The following is a 12,289-nucleotide window of genomic DNA, read 5'->3' as shown; positions in this document are numbered from 1 at the left end:
AGCCTCCCCACACAAGTTGTAAAACTGGGGAGATCAACACTGTTGCCAACAGAAGGCATCAACTGGACCTGGCTGCCCCCCAGCCCTGCTGCTCTCCAGGGCAAAGAAGCCCTCAGGCAGCAGGTGCTGGCCTTGCCCAGCAGCCAGCCCAACTGCCGGCAGGGATCTGGGACAAAACCATGAACAAAACTATGTTAACAGAGTCCTGCAGTGGAGCAGCGCTGCGCCGGGCTCTGCCAAGTGCTCTGCAGGGGCAGCTCTCACAAGGTCAGCCCCGTCCCAGGCTCAGCAGTACCAGCGCTGGGGACGCACCTCAGTCTGTTCTTGGAGACCAGAGCTCACCCAGAGCGAGCTGTGACCAAATAGCAGCGTTTGTGAGAAGCTGTGGGGGGCCCACCCAGCAGTGACCAGCTCAGGCTGTGCCTGTGGTGTACAGGAGCAGGCCCTTGGCTCTTACATTCTGTCTCTGGAGCAGGTGCTCCATGGAGGAAGCAATTCCCACTACCGGAGCCCCTCCTGACTCAGTGCATGGGATTCAGTGCCCAGAGCTCGTCTCTTGCGCAGGGCCTTGGGCTCTGCAGGCTCCAGAGGAGGTGGCTTCAGTGAGAAGCTGCAGGCGCAGGGGGACCCAGGTTCAGCTTTTCTGGTTCAAAAGCCAGGAGAAGAGCAGCTTCCTGGGCCGGGGCCTCCGGGCCTGCCGGCTGCGCACGGCGCGGGGCGAGCGCCACACCTTGATGGTGGTGTCATCGCTGGCGGTGAGGAGCAGCTCCTGCTCCACCGGGCTGAACGCCACCGAGTTGACCACGTTGTCGTGCTGCAGCTTGGCCAGGCAGATGTTGTAGTGCCGGTCCCAGATGTAGCCGTGGCGATCCTCTGCCCCGCTGGAGCACACAGGACAAGTTAAGGACATCACCCACAGCCTGCTCCCACCCCCCAGCCTCCGTCTGCAGCCCTGTCACCCACAGAACAGTTTGCGTTGGAAGGGACCTTCAAAGCTCCTCTAGTCCAACCCCTGCCATGGGCAGGGACATCTTCAACTACATCAGGTTGCCCAGAACCGCATCCAGCCTGGCCTGGAATGTTTTCAGGGATGGGGCATCCGCCACCTCTCGGTTAATCTGTGCCAGTGTTCCACCACCCCCTTCTAAACACTTTCTTCCTCACACACAGCCTTAATCTCCCTTTTAGTCTAAAACCATCACCCCTTGTCCTATCACAACAGGGCCTGCTAAAAAGTCTCTCCCCATCTTTCTTACAGGCCCACCCCATCGCACACACCTTGCTACGAAGTCCCTGCTGACATCCAGGAAGATGAAGAAGCACTCCTCATTGGGCGTGTAGGCCCGGTGTGCCCGCAGCGCTCTCTTCACCTCCTTCATGGTCTTCAGGTCGAACACGTGCAGGTCAATCTCCTCAGCGATGGGGGGAGGCTGCATGGGGTCAGAGATGACGCAGTCGCGGGGCCAGGCTCGGCTGTTCACATACAGGTACCTGTGGGAGCAGAGGGGTGACCCTGCACCTTCCTGCATGCGACAGGGCTCAGGGAGCCCCAGCTGGAAATGTGCAGGTTGGTGGCACAGAGACCCAGCAGCTGCTCTGGCCCTTGGTGAGCCTGAGGCTCAGCTCACCAAAACCCAGGCCGAACCATGGGAACATGCTGCTGGAAATACTCCCTGCCATGTTTGGAACTGGAAAGGTGGGTCCTGGGGGCTACGCCAAGCCTCTGCAATCCATTACAACCAGCTTCAAGGATGGTGGTGTATTGTGAGCAGCAGGTTGAGGGAAGGGATTCTGCCCCTCTGCTGCACTCTGGGGAAACTCCCCTGCAGTCTCCCCAGAGGTGCTGGCCCTGGGTGCCCAGAGAAGCTGTGGCTGCCCCATCCCTGGCAGGGTTCAAGGCCAGGTTGGACACAGGGGCTTGGAGCAAGCTGCTCTAGTGGAAGGTGTCCCTGCTCGTGGCAGGGGTTGGAACTGGATGAGCTTTAAGGTCCCTTCCAACACAAACCAGGCTGGGACTGATCTGCCTCTGGAGCAAGACACTTTGTGCAAGCAATTTCTTCACTCTTACAAATTCCTGCTTGACCCTATCCTGACCGGGGCTCAGCAGGGCAGAGGAGGAAAGCAATCCTGCTGAGGCAGGAACACAGGACATGAGGACAGAAATCGGATGTGAACAAGCAGAGCTGCCCATGCAGGCACACGCTACAGTCATTCCTTCTCCTGGCCACTCCACAAAGCCCCTGAGCAGCTGCTGCCCACCCCTGCAGTGCCCGAAGCTAGCATGGAGGCCAGCACTACCACACTCACCTGTGATCAGGAGAGAGACCCATGCCAATGATGTGCCCATGGATGTCGATGACGTGATCCAGTGAGTCAAAGAACTCATCCGAGCGCCTCTCCTCCCCGAGCACAGGCCCAGCAGTCGTCATCTGGTGGGGCAGGATCCTTTTAATCCCTTGGGGACAGAAAGCAGCATCAGGCCATTCTGCAGGCTGCTGCCCGCAGACAGCAGGGGTGGTGGAGGTCCTCAGGCTTCAAGAAGGGACTTCCCTTACTGCTGCTAAGGGAAGGGAACTGGCTCACTGGTGGACAGCCAGACTGGGGCTGCTGTCCCTGCCTGGCTCCTTCAAGCTCTCGCAAGTGATACTTTCAGCCAGGACACTGCCCAGGCACAGGCACCAGGCAAAGGCACCAGGAGGGATGTGGAGCTGTTGGAGCGAGGCCAGAGGAGGCCATGGAGATGCTGTGAGGGCTGGAGCAGCTCTGCTCTGGAGCCAGGCTGAGAGAGCTGGGCTGGGTCAGCCTGGAGAAGAGAAGGCTCCTGAAGGGGAGACCTGAGAGCAGCTCCAGTGCCTGAAGGGGCTGCAGGAAAGCTGGAGAGGGGCTTGGGACAAGGGCCTGTAGGGACAGGCCAAGGGGAATGGCCTGAACCTGCCAGAGGGGAGACTGAGATGAGCTCTTAGGCAGAAGCTCTTCCCTGTGAGGGTGCTGAGGCGCTGGCACAGGATGCCCAGAGAAGCTGTGGCTGCCCCATCCCTGGCAGTGTTCAAGGCCAGGTTGGACACAGGGGCTTGGAGCAAGCTGCTCTAGTGGAAGGGGTCCCTGCCTGTGGCAGGGGGTTGGAACTGCATGATCTTAAGGTCCCTTCCAATCCAAACCAGGCTGGGATTCTATGATTCCACCACAGGCAGGAAGATGCCCAGTGCCTCGCTGGCACAGACACTCGTTGCTCCAAGTCCATCCTGAAGCACACTCTGAAGCAAGGCTTCCTGACTAAAGGAGACACATGTTATGGGTCAAGCTCTGTCACCTTCCATCTCTAGAGGTCCCAACACAAACCATTCACAACAGCTTCCTGAAGGAATCCTATGAGCCTCAGCATGGGCTCACATGGGCTTCACCCTCAGCAGGTCCAAGTGGAGACGGAAGATGGCCCATCCCATCGCCCTTCTAAAGGAATCACTGCCAAGCACCTTTAATTTCAGCCCTCTCCCACAGATCAACACGACTGGAGTGACACCACAATGTACCTCAAGTCCAAGGACCTTCACAGCATGCTGCATCTGAAAGTGGGCTGTCCAGGACTCATTCTCCCACCCAGCTGGCACTGCTCACCAGCATTTCACTCTCATTTCCACAGCACTGCTCTCCCACTTCCAACCTCGGCTACGTGTCCCCTCTGCACAAGCCAACAGGAGAGGAGGCTGTGCCTGTGACTCAGAGCTGCCACCAGCACAAAGGAGACAGGAGCTCCAAGGCAACTCCTGCAGAAGCACCTGTGTGCTACGGATCAGAGCAGAGCGCGCCGCTGCCCAGCAGCTCCAGCAGCAGCAGGGCGAGAGACAAGCACAACACAGAGCTCTTTGAAGTACCAGTTCCTTGGGGCAGACACCAGATGCACCAGGGCTGGCTCCACGCACAAACGGGTGGGTGAACACAACATCCTGCAGTGACTCATGGCAGGAGAGCCAGGGCTCGTCCCCCCCGGGAGCCAGTCAGTGCTGCCAGCGCTGGCCACCAGCCAGGGAGTTCCTGGAGGCAGTTCAAAGGCAGCAGAGCCCACAGCCCCGGGGGCTCTGCTGGAGGTCAGTGGATGCAGATATGGGGCTGGGTGCAGGGCTGAGCTGCCACCCACCACGCAGGGCAAGGTCCATCACGTCCAGCTGAAGACCTGGTGGTGGAGAGGAGCAAGGGCAGAGCCACACAGTCCCGGTCACATTCCCAACTTAGGTGTACAAAGACCAAGTGACTCTTCTCCAAGCTGGCCTCAGCTTTGGAAACTGCCTCTCCCTGGGCTGTGCTGGTGCAGGACCAAGTAACAGGAAGGTTAGAAGAGTCTGCAGCAGCAAGGCTGTAATTGTGCAAGCAGCAAAAGGAGCTGAAACTGTCTTCTTGCCTGGAAGCAGCTCTCCCTGCACACCCCCCACACCACCACCCCCCCCCACTGATCTGTCTAGTCCTTTCCACTGAACCTCTCTGCTAGCTTTAGGGGCTTTTAGAGCAGCAGCCAGAGTACCTGCTTCTGCTCACCACCGTACCTACTTCCCATAAATTCAGGCTCTGTGAGTCCCAGTGCCTTGACGAGAGCAGTGGACGAGCAAGGTGACCAGCAATGCCATTGCCTGGCATGTGCTGCAAATACAACCCCTTGTACCCTATGGAACAGGGAGGCCAAGCTCCACAAACACCCTGGCACCAGATTCCCATGGGAAGACCCGCTGGGGCAGCTGCAAAACAAACCAGGGCTGCCCCAAAAGGCCAAATGGTGGTGGGTTGCCACACAGTGGGCAGGGGGTGAGGCAGGCCAGGCTCAGGGCAGGCAGGGAACCATCTCCCAGAGCTGAGGGGCACTGTGCAAGCAACACATGTGGGCTCCAAGCTGCTCAAACTAGCCCTACCCTGATGCTCTCTGCACCCCCACAGGAGAACAGGACTAAGGCCTTCCACACACTCCCATCAGAACAATCACAACCCTTCACATCCACACACAGTGCGTGACCCATGGCTGATGTCCTGAAGTCAGAAATTCCTTCTTGATCTACTCAGCCCTCACCATGACTGTCGTTTGGCCACATGTCTGGTAACAACAAAACCCTCAGGCAAGCACTTGCAAGGTGGAACCCCCTTCAGTGACTGGGGGCACCTCAAAAGCCTCCTGTATCGAGAGCCCAACAGCCTCAACAAAGCTGCAACTCACTTGCCACAAAGAGGCAGCAAAGAAACCAGGTCTTTTCCAGATTCAAATTCAGCCCATGCCCCAGGGGCAGCTGGTGTGCCCTGGGCTCAGACCTCAACCTTACCTATCTGGTGTGGGGAGTAGGTGAGGCATCCTGTGGTGAAGATTAAGTACTTTGTCTTGCTGTTGCTGTCTGTGGAGAGCAGGTTCAGCTCAGGGGGTTTAGTTCTGTTGCGTACGAACAGCTCAGCCACCTTTGTCTCGAGCTCTGTGTCGGTCATGGCAGGCCTCACCCGGCCCTCCATGATATCATCAAAGAGCTGCTGCAGCCCATCCTCTGCTGGCACACCCACGTCATCCAGCAATTCCTGTACTGCTGGCTCCGGAGCCTGCTTGGGCTTGGCCTCCTCTTCCTCACTGTCACTGCCGAGATCAAAGACGGGGCAGGTGGAGGTGGAGGCAGCGAGCTGCTCCTCGTAGTCCAGGAGCAGGTCTGGCGAATCGTAGCGGCTGCAGTCGGCCACCATCACCGTCCGGATAGTGCTGGCATTCAGGTTCTGGATTTTGAACAGTCTCTTCACTACATTCACATTCTCGGATTCTATCCCCTGCAAGCAGAAAGAAAAAGTAAGCAGGAACCATCTCAGGTCCCTCCTATGGCTCAAACCAAGAGCCACCTGCTGAGCCTGTGAGTTGGCACAGCAACACCAGCCACACACCGACCTCTCTTTGCACTGCTACATGGAGCAGGGATCATGAGAACTGGCCCCCAAGGCTGCCCAGCTCTGTGGCACTTCTTCCCATCCTGGAGGTGGGCACACTGAGACACAAAACTCCTGCAGGCTGGAGGTGGGAAACACAGAAGCTGAGCAGCCTTGCTGCCACCTGCAGCTGAGGCTATGAGCTGGTGCTGCCTGAGGTGTTAGAAGAATTCCAGGACAGGCCTTTAAAATCCACGCAAGTGCAGCATAAAGTACCATTCTCTGGCCTACAAGCAGCAGAGGCAGGGAACCTCCATACTCTGCAGTTCCCCTGTGCAGAACCACCCTGGTTATCTGCTCCCAGATACAAGCAGCGGGTCTTTTCCTGCCCAATTGCCCTGGCAGTCTGCAGCCACGCTTCAACACCCCTTTACAACGTGGGCAAGGTGCCTCCTCACTTCATGGGGATGGAAGAGTTAGTGCTGTAGTATCAGAGCAAAACAGAGATGTGGTTATGAGAAGGATCTCTGCTACCAGAGGATTTCAATTGAGGCCAGCATCAACTGTTCATGTCAAAAAACACAGTGGGATAAGCAGCTGTGACACTGAGACAGATGAAAACATGGACACACCTGAGCAGGAAACATGCCAGAGAATGGACAAGCAGCAAACAAGCAGCGTAAGGGCAGCTCACACTGATCTCCAGGTTTTATCACAGCACCTGGCCCACAGAACCGTCAGCAAGGACAGGCAGGGTTGAGCTCAGGCTCTCAGCTGCCTCTGGCTCCCAGAAATAATGTACTGAGCTGCCAAGTAGGAGAATGGCCACTGATTAGGTACATGCCAGGCTCCAGCTGTCCCAGGCCCAGCTTCATGTTAGCAAGGACCTCAGCAACCCTTCTGTGCTCCAGCCACTCTCCTGTTGAGCAACACATCCTCTAAGGCACTGCAGTCAAGTTCTCATTCCAATTAATGGGGCAAGAGTTAATGGAATGTGAGAGTTAGAATATTGTAATGGGTACCACAACACTGAGTGTGGAGAAGCCTCACACAAGGGTTGCCTTAAGCTCAGGATCCTGAGGGCAACTCAGAGAAGACAAACAGGGAGTACAGGAGGATTGGGACATTCCTTCCCACTCACACCTCCTCTGCAGCATTTCCTCCCCCAGGAGCCAGCAGGAAGCTGTGCTGCCTGCGAAGCTGGAACAAAGGCACCTCACCTGGAAAGCGTTGTTCAGCCACAGCACAGAGCAGGAGGTTATACGCCCAATTCGGTGCAGATTGCCAGATATCAAGTTGGTTTCATTCAACCAGCAGCCAAACACATCGTAGGGCTTATTCCTCACCCTGGAAAGCAGCGTGAAGTTCTCTGCAAGGGAGGGGAAACACGAGCATGAGGAGATGGCTCCTGGCCCTAGAGAGACCACAGCAGAAGACATGGCAGATGGATTCAAGTCTCCCCAGGAGAGGCTCTGATGCAGCACATCCACTGCCAGCTGAGCAGATGCTGCCCAACCACCATCCAGCTTCCAGTCATTCCTATGAAGATAGATATTTCTCTCTCCCGCAGCAGTGTGTGAGGAGAGCAAGCACAAAGTAAAAGGGCAGGCAGAGGAAAGAGCAATTTAATCTCAGAACCCTTCTCCAAGCATGGCTCAAAGCAGACACCCCAAGGACAAGAACAAGTCAAACATGTACAGAACATCTTCACTCCCACCCCTGGGGCTCAGGGCCTTTCTGAGCTGGACATACGTGCATTCAGGAGCACCCCTCGATTTCTGGCACACTGAGGTGGTGAGAGACAACACAGCTGGGATTTGGGAGCTTCACAGAACTGCAGCAGAAGACATGAAGCAAACCCAGATGAATGAGCCTCAGAAAGCCCAGGGTGGGACTAGCACCACTTGAGTCGGAAATGGTGGTTCAAAGACAACAGGTAACCTGGGTAACTCTTGCCTTGCCCACTGTCACTCAGAGCTGAAGTGAGAATAAACATATGCCACACTGCTCTTAGGTGATGATGTGGGCACAACACGTCAGAGCTGAGGCTATTCATAAGGCTTACCCTATGAAACTGTGATTTGGAACCCTCTGCAGAAAGCAGGACAAGCAGAGGTCAAGAGGACCTCTGCACACCACAAGAGGAAGGGAACCCCAGCACCCACTACTTCAGCCCTCCCAGGCACCCCAGTGAAGGAGAGGGGGACATTTACCCATGCTGATTACAGCAATCTCTCCTGAGGAGGAGTTGTGAGGCCCCACAAAGACACCGGACACCAGGAGGAGCGAGTCATCAGAATTGAACTGGGAGAACTGTGTGTAGCTCCAGTTGTATGGCCTCATGTTGGAGCTGTGCTGCAGGGAGATGTCCAGCTCATTGCTCCAGATCTATAAACAGATGGACAAACAGTCAGGAAGTTGCTGAGAAGCCCGAGTGTGGCTCCACTTTATCTGTTCTGCCAGCACTCACCATGCCAAGGAAAAAGCCAGCATCAAAGACCCCATTTAACTGCCTCCCAGTCCTGACTTCCCTGTCCATTCCCCTGATAGAAAATGGTCAGCATCTCTGGAGGGAGCTGAGCACAGGACTGCTCCCCCAGCCAGTGCAGTGAATGGCACTGTCACAGCTGGATTTTTCAGCACGTTCAGAGAGATTTTTCCCAAGACAACCCTCAAGCAAGACATCTGCAGTGGATCATTATCTCCACAGTCTTTGTGAGACCCACAACACAGCAGGGGACTGATTTTCACCTAGGAAGCAGGCTGAGCCAGGCAGACGCCTTGGCCACCACCTTCACATGGGCCAAAGCTGGAATTCACAGCCCTCAAGGCTACATTTGCAAGAGCCATTAGTTCTGTGGTTTGGAGAACAACTCAGCATTGCAGGAACCGGCCTAAATCCAGGGACACCCAGTCAAACCTCTCCTCTCCTCTCCACAGACTTCCTAAAGGCTGCTCTTGTGGCTGAGCCCCACTAAATCAAAGCTGGAAGGGTTGTGCAGGGGAGGCAGACACTTTACCTTGACTGTGCAGTCTTTGGAGCATGATGCAAACAAACAGCCAGAATGGGAAAAGCTGAGGTGCAAAACCTGGTCACTGTGCTCCTTCAGGGCCTGCACTTCCACACAGGGGATGGTATCATAGAGCCTCTGGAACTCATCATACCAGGAGACAGCAGCTGTAACACATGAGCAGGAACATGGCACAGGAATGTAAGTAGAGGGAAGCAACACAGCATTCACAGTCCTGACTGAGACTTGCAGCCCTGAACACCCCCGTATACTCAGTGTACCTCCAAAGCATGAGCAGCAGCTCAGGGAGGGGATCCTGCCCCTCTGCTGCGCTCTGGGGAGACTCCCCTGCAGTCCTGATCCAGCTCTGGGGCAGCAGCACAAGAGGGGACATGGAGCTGTTGGAGCGAGGCCAGAGGAGGCCATGGAGATGCTGCGAGGGCTGGAGCAGCTCTGCTCTGGAGCCAGGCTGAGAGAGCAGGGCTGGGTCAGCCTGGAGAAGAGAAGGCTCCTGAAGGGGAGACCCTAGAGCAGCTCCAGTGCCTAAAGGGGCTGCAGGAAAGCTGGAGAGGGGCTTTGGACAAGGGCCTGTAGGGACAGGCCAAGGGGAATGGCTTTAACTGGCCCAAGGGGAGACTGAGATGAGCTCTTAGGCAGAAGCTCTTCCCTGTGAGGGTGCTGAGGCGCTGGCACAGGGTGCCCAGAGAAGCTGTGGCTGCCCCATCGCTGGCAGTGTTCAAGGCCAGGTTGGACACAGGGGCCTGGAGCAAGCTGCTCTAGTGGAAGGTGTCCCTGCCTACTCTGCTGATGGGGCAGCATCATCCCCACAGCTCCAGCCAAGTTCACAAGGGTCTTGAACAGCTTTCTCTGCAGCTTTCCCACTCCCCCCCCCCAAATCAGTTTCTTGCAGTGAACAGACACCTCTGCACCATGTCACTGCTCTATCAGCCCCTACAGCCCCTGCAAGAAACACCCAGAGCAGAGCTACGAAACAAAATCCTTGCTCAGACACAACAGCATCAGAGCTGCAGATATGCTCCAGCACAGTGCAAACAAATGCATCATGTGATGAGAGAGAAGTACCCAGTACCCTGAGGTACTGGGCTCCACTCTGCTTATCTTTATCTTGTCTAACACAGAGTTAATAAGGTTCCAGAAAGGATATGGGACCAGGAAAACAACATCTCCACGAGACAGACTAGAGAAAAAAGAGGAAGAGCAGGAGCTGGACCCAGGCTGCCAGGACAGAGCAGGAGCCCTGCAGCAAAGCCTGGAGCACGCTCACAGAAGTCACACTGACAGCCAATAGAGACAAATAAAGAGGACTTTTAACCAAGTGCCCCGTAAGGCAGCCTAGAGACCTCTTGCAGCAGCAAATCCCAAGGAAGCAAAGAGGATCAGACATACATGGATAAGGGCCAACTTTCCTGGTTACACTGAACAGGACTGAGGGATTTTGGAACTCACTGCAGCCCAGGAGGCACCTGCTGCTGCAGGTAGGGAGCTGCTTGCTGCCAGGACACCCTCCACTGCTCACTAACCTCCGCAGCTCAGTCCCAGCCCATCTGGCTGCAAAGCAGCCTGGACAGACCCCATCTGGCCAAGCAACCCCAACATTCCCTCTTACAAGGCCCACTGGATACCACAGAGCTACCTAGGGCAGGCAGACTGGCAAGGCTTTTCCCCAGGCTCCTGCTTCAGCCCATGCCTGGGCCTGGCAGCCACCCTTTACCCCATGGGGGGCTCTCACAACTCCAGAAGCACAGCCTGGGAGGTGTTCAAATGCGTTACTGAGATCCACCAGCTGCTCAATCCCAATGAGTGCTGAAGAACAATCCTAACAGCTTCCCAACTCTCTCCCGAAGGCTGGAAGTGAATGAGCCTGGCCAAAGAGCCTCAGGTAAAACCTAAAGGAATGTCCTCAGCTCCATGGAGTTCCCAGGGTCTGCACAAGTGAAGTCACGAAGCCACATGTGACAGCCCGCCTGTCTTCATGTTCCCTGCTGCAGGCAGATGGGCTCTTGCTGCTGGATCCGTGGTGTTTCTTCCCGTCCTCCTGTAGCAACTGCAACAAGATCAAGAACTCAACTCCCCCTGCTTTGGCCACTGCCGGGGGCCCCATGAGCACCCTTGGGGCTGAGGACAGAACACATCCCTCCTGGGCCTCCGCAGCAGGCTAAGAATGTGCTTTCTGGACTCGAGGAGAGACCCACTGTGGCAGCAAGAGCTCCTGTCGGCAGGTCCCCAAAGCCTGTCTGCTGGTGTGACACCGCTGGGTTACCCTTCCAGACTGCACAAACTGCTCCCAGCTCCTGACACTCCACTGGGAACTGACCCATGATCGTGTGCTGGTCACCACTGGATGCGACAGCTCTACCCAACGAAGGCCCTACCAGGCTCAGATGCTGCTGACTGTTAATGGGTCATTTTCCTACTGGGAGCTGAGGCCAAGATCAAGATCAAGTCCAACCTGCCCTTGCAAAGTGGGTCAGCTGCTGCCTTAGCACTTGCTGTACAATTAAAGGGCCGCGCACCCACCTCCCTCCTCACAGAGCAGGCACAGCTCTGCCTTCAGAGCCTGCGCCTTATAGAAATAGTCTGGTGTGCTAATGTGCACTTGCAGCTCTTCCTGGTCTGGATGAGAGGGGCAGAGCCTGGAGCAAGGGCTTAGTGTGAGGTCCTGCTCAGGAAAAGCCAGCAGCGATTATCACCGAGGCCAGCTGGGCTGTGCTGGGGCTACACACCGTGACTCACTGCAGCTCCTGCCATGCCCCTCAGCAGCACCAAGCCGAGCTGTGCAGCAGCCACCACAGAGCTCCTGCCTCGAGAGCACTCAGAAACCACCTTGCTGGGAAAGGAAAGCTGAAGCATTTTCAACCATCTGACTCCCTTTTCTGAAGGGTTTGGGCACTCCCGAAGCCCTTCACGTGCACATCACCACCTAGCCCTACAGACTGCTAATGTGACACAGTTCAGGGGCTCATCACCCACAGCACCAAAGCACAACGGGTTGAGCAGCAGAGAGGGAGAGAACGTTCCCCTCCTGGCTCAGGATGGGAGCTCAGGCTCCCATCACACGGATACCACACCTCGCAGAGCCACTGGAGGCCCCGGCGCCGGGCAGCTCCAAGGAGGGCAGCCCCACCAGCCCTGTCCCCCCGCGGCCGCGCACCTGGGTGCCGGGGCACCTCCCGGGAGATGCGGTAGTAGCGGTAGAAGAGCTCCTTCCACAGGAACTCGTCACGGGCCACGGCGTGCCACTGCTGGCAGACCAGCCCCACCGAGAGCACGTCTACGTGGTCCAGGTAGAGGAAGATCTCGTAGAGGACGCTGTCGGGGAGGAGAGGGCCGCCGCCCGCCTCCATCGTGGCATTCTGCCTGCGAGCGAGCGAGCGGACGGA

The 12,289-nt window shown here is 56.5% G+C and overlaps 1 protein-coding gene across 1 annotated transcript; it reads right to left on the bottom strand.

Annotated features, from left to right (window-relative positions):
• Nucleotides 1-36: 36 nt before the first annotated feature.
• FBXW5 (F-box and WD repeat domain containing 5) lies at nucleotides 37-12,268 on the bottom strand. The gene is made up of 8 exons (XM_057410609.1): nucleotides 12,061-12,268; nucleotides 8,898-9,055; nucleotides 8,091-8,265; nucleotides 7,098-7,246; nucleotides 5,301-5,784; nucleotides 2,308-2,455; nucleotides 1,279-1,491; nucleotides 37-881 (listed from the first exon to the last, which is right to left on the bottom strand). The coding sequence occupies exons 1-8, from the start codon at nucleotides 12,251-12,253 to the stop codon at nucleotides 635-637; spliced, it is 1,767 nt and encodes a 588-aa protein (XP_057266592.1). The 5' UTR covers nucleotides 12,254-12,268; the 3' UTR covers nucleotides 37-634.
• Between the last annotated feature and the right edge of the window lie 21 nt (nucleotides 12,269-12,289).

The sequence above is a fragment of the Pezoporus wallicus genome, unplaced genomic scaffold, assembly GCF_028554395.1.
Source record: "Pezoporus wallicus isolate ANWC-B61680 ecotype Strahan unplaced genomic scaffold, APGP_CSIRO_Pwel_v1 contig_8071, whole genome shotgun sequence".
NCBI classification, from domain to species: domain Eukaryota; kingdom Metazoa; phylum Chordata; class Aves; order Psittaciformes; family Psittacidae; genus Pezoporus; species Pezoporus wallicus.
The sequence above is the reverse complement of the archived record's forward strand: the minus strand, read 5'-3'. Positions and strand labels throughout refer to the sequence as shown.

Excerpts from the sequence above, each read along its gene's own strand:
- FBXW5 (XM_057410609.1), bottom strand. The coding sequence starts at position 12,253 with ATGGAGGCGGGCGGCGGCCCTCTCCTCCCCGACAGCGTCCTCTACGAG. Across the intron at positions 5,785-7,097 it reads GGCTGAACAACGCTTTCCAG|GGGATAGAATCCGAGAATGT; the intron begins GTGAGGTGCCTT and ends TTCTGCTTGCAG. Across the intron at positions 882-1,278 it reads AGCAGGGACTTCGTAGCAAG|CGGGGCAGAGGATCGCCACG; the intron begins GTGTGTGCGATG and ends TGTGTGCTCCAG.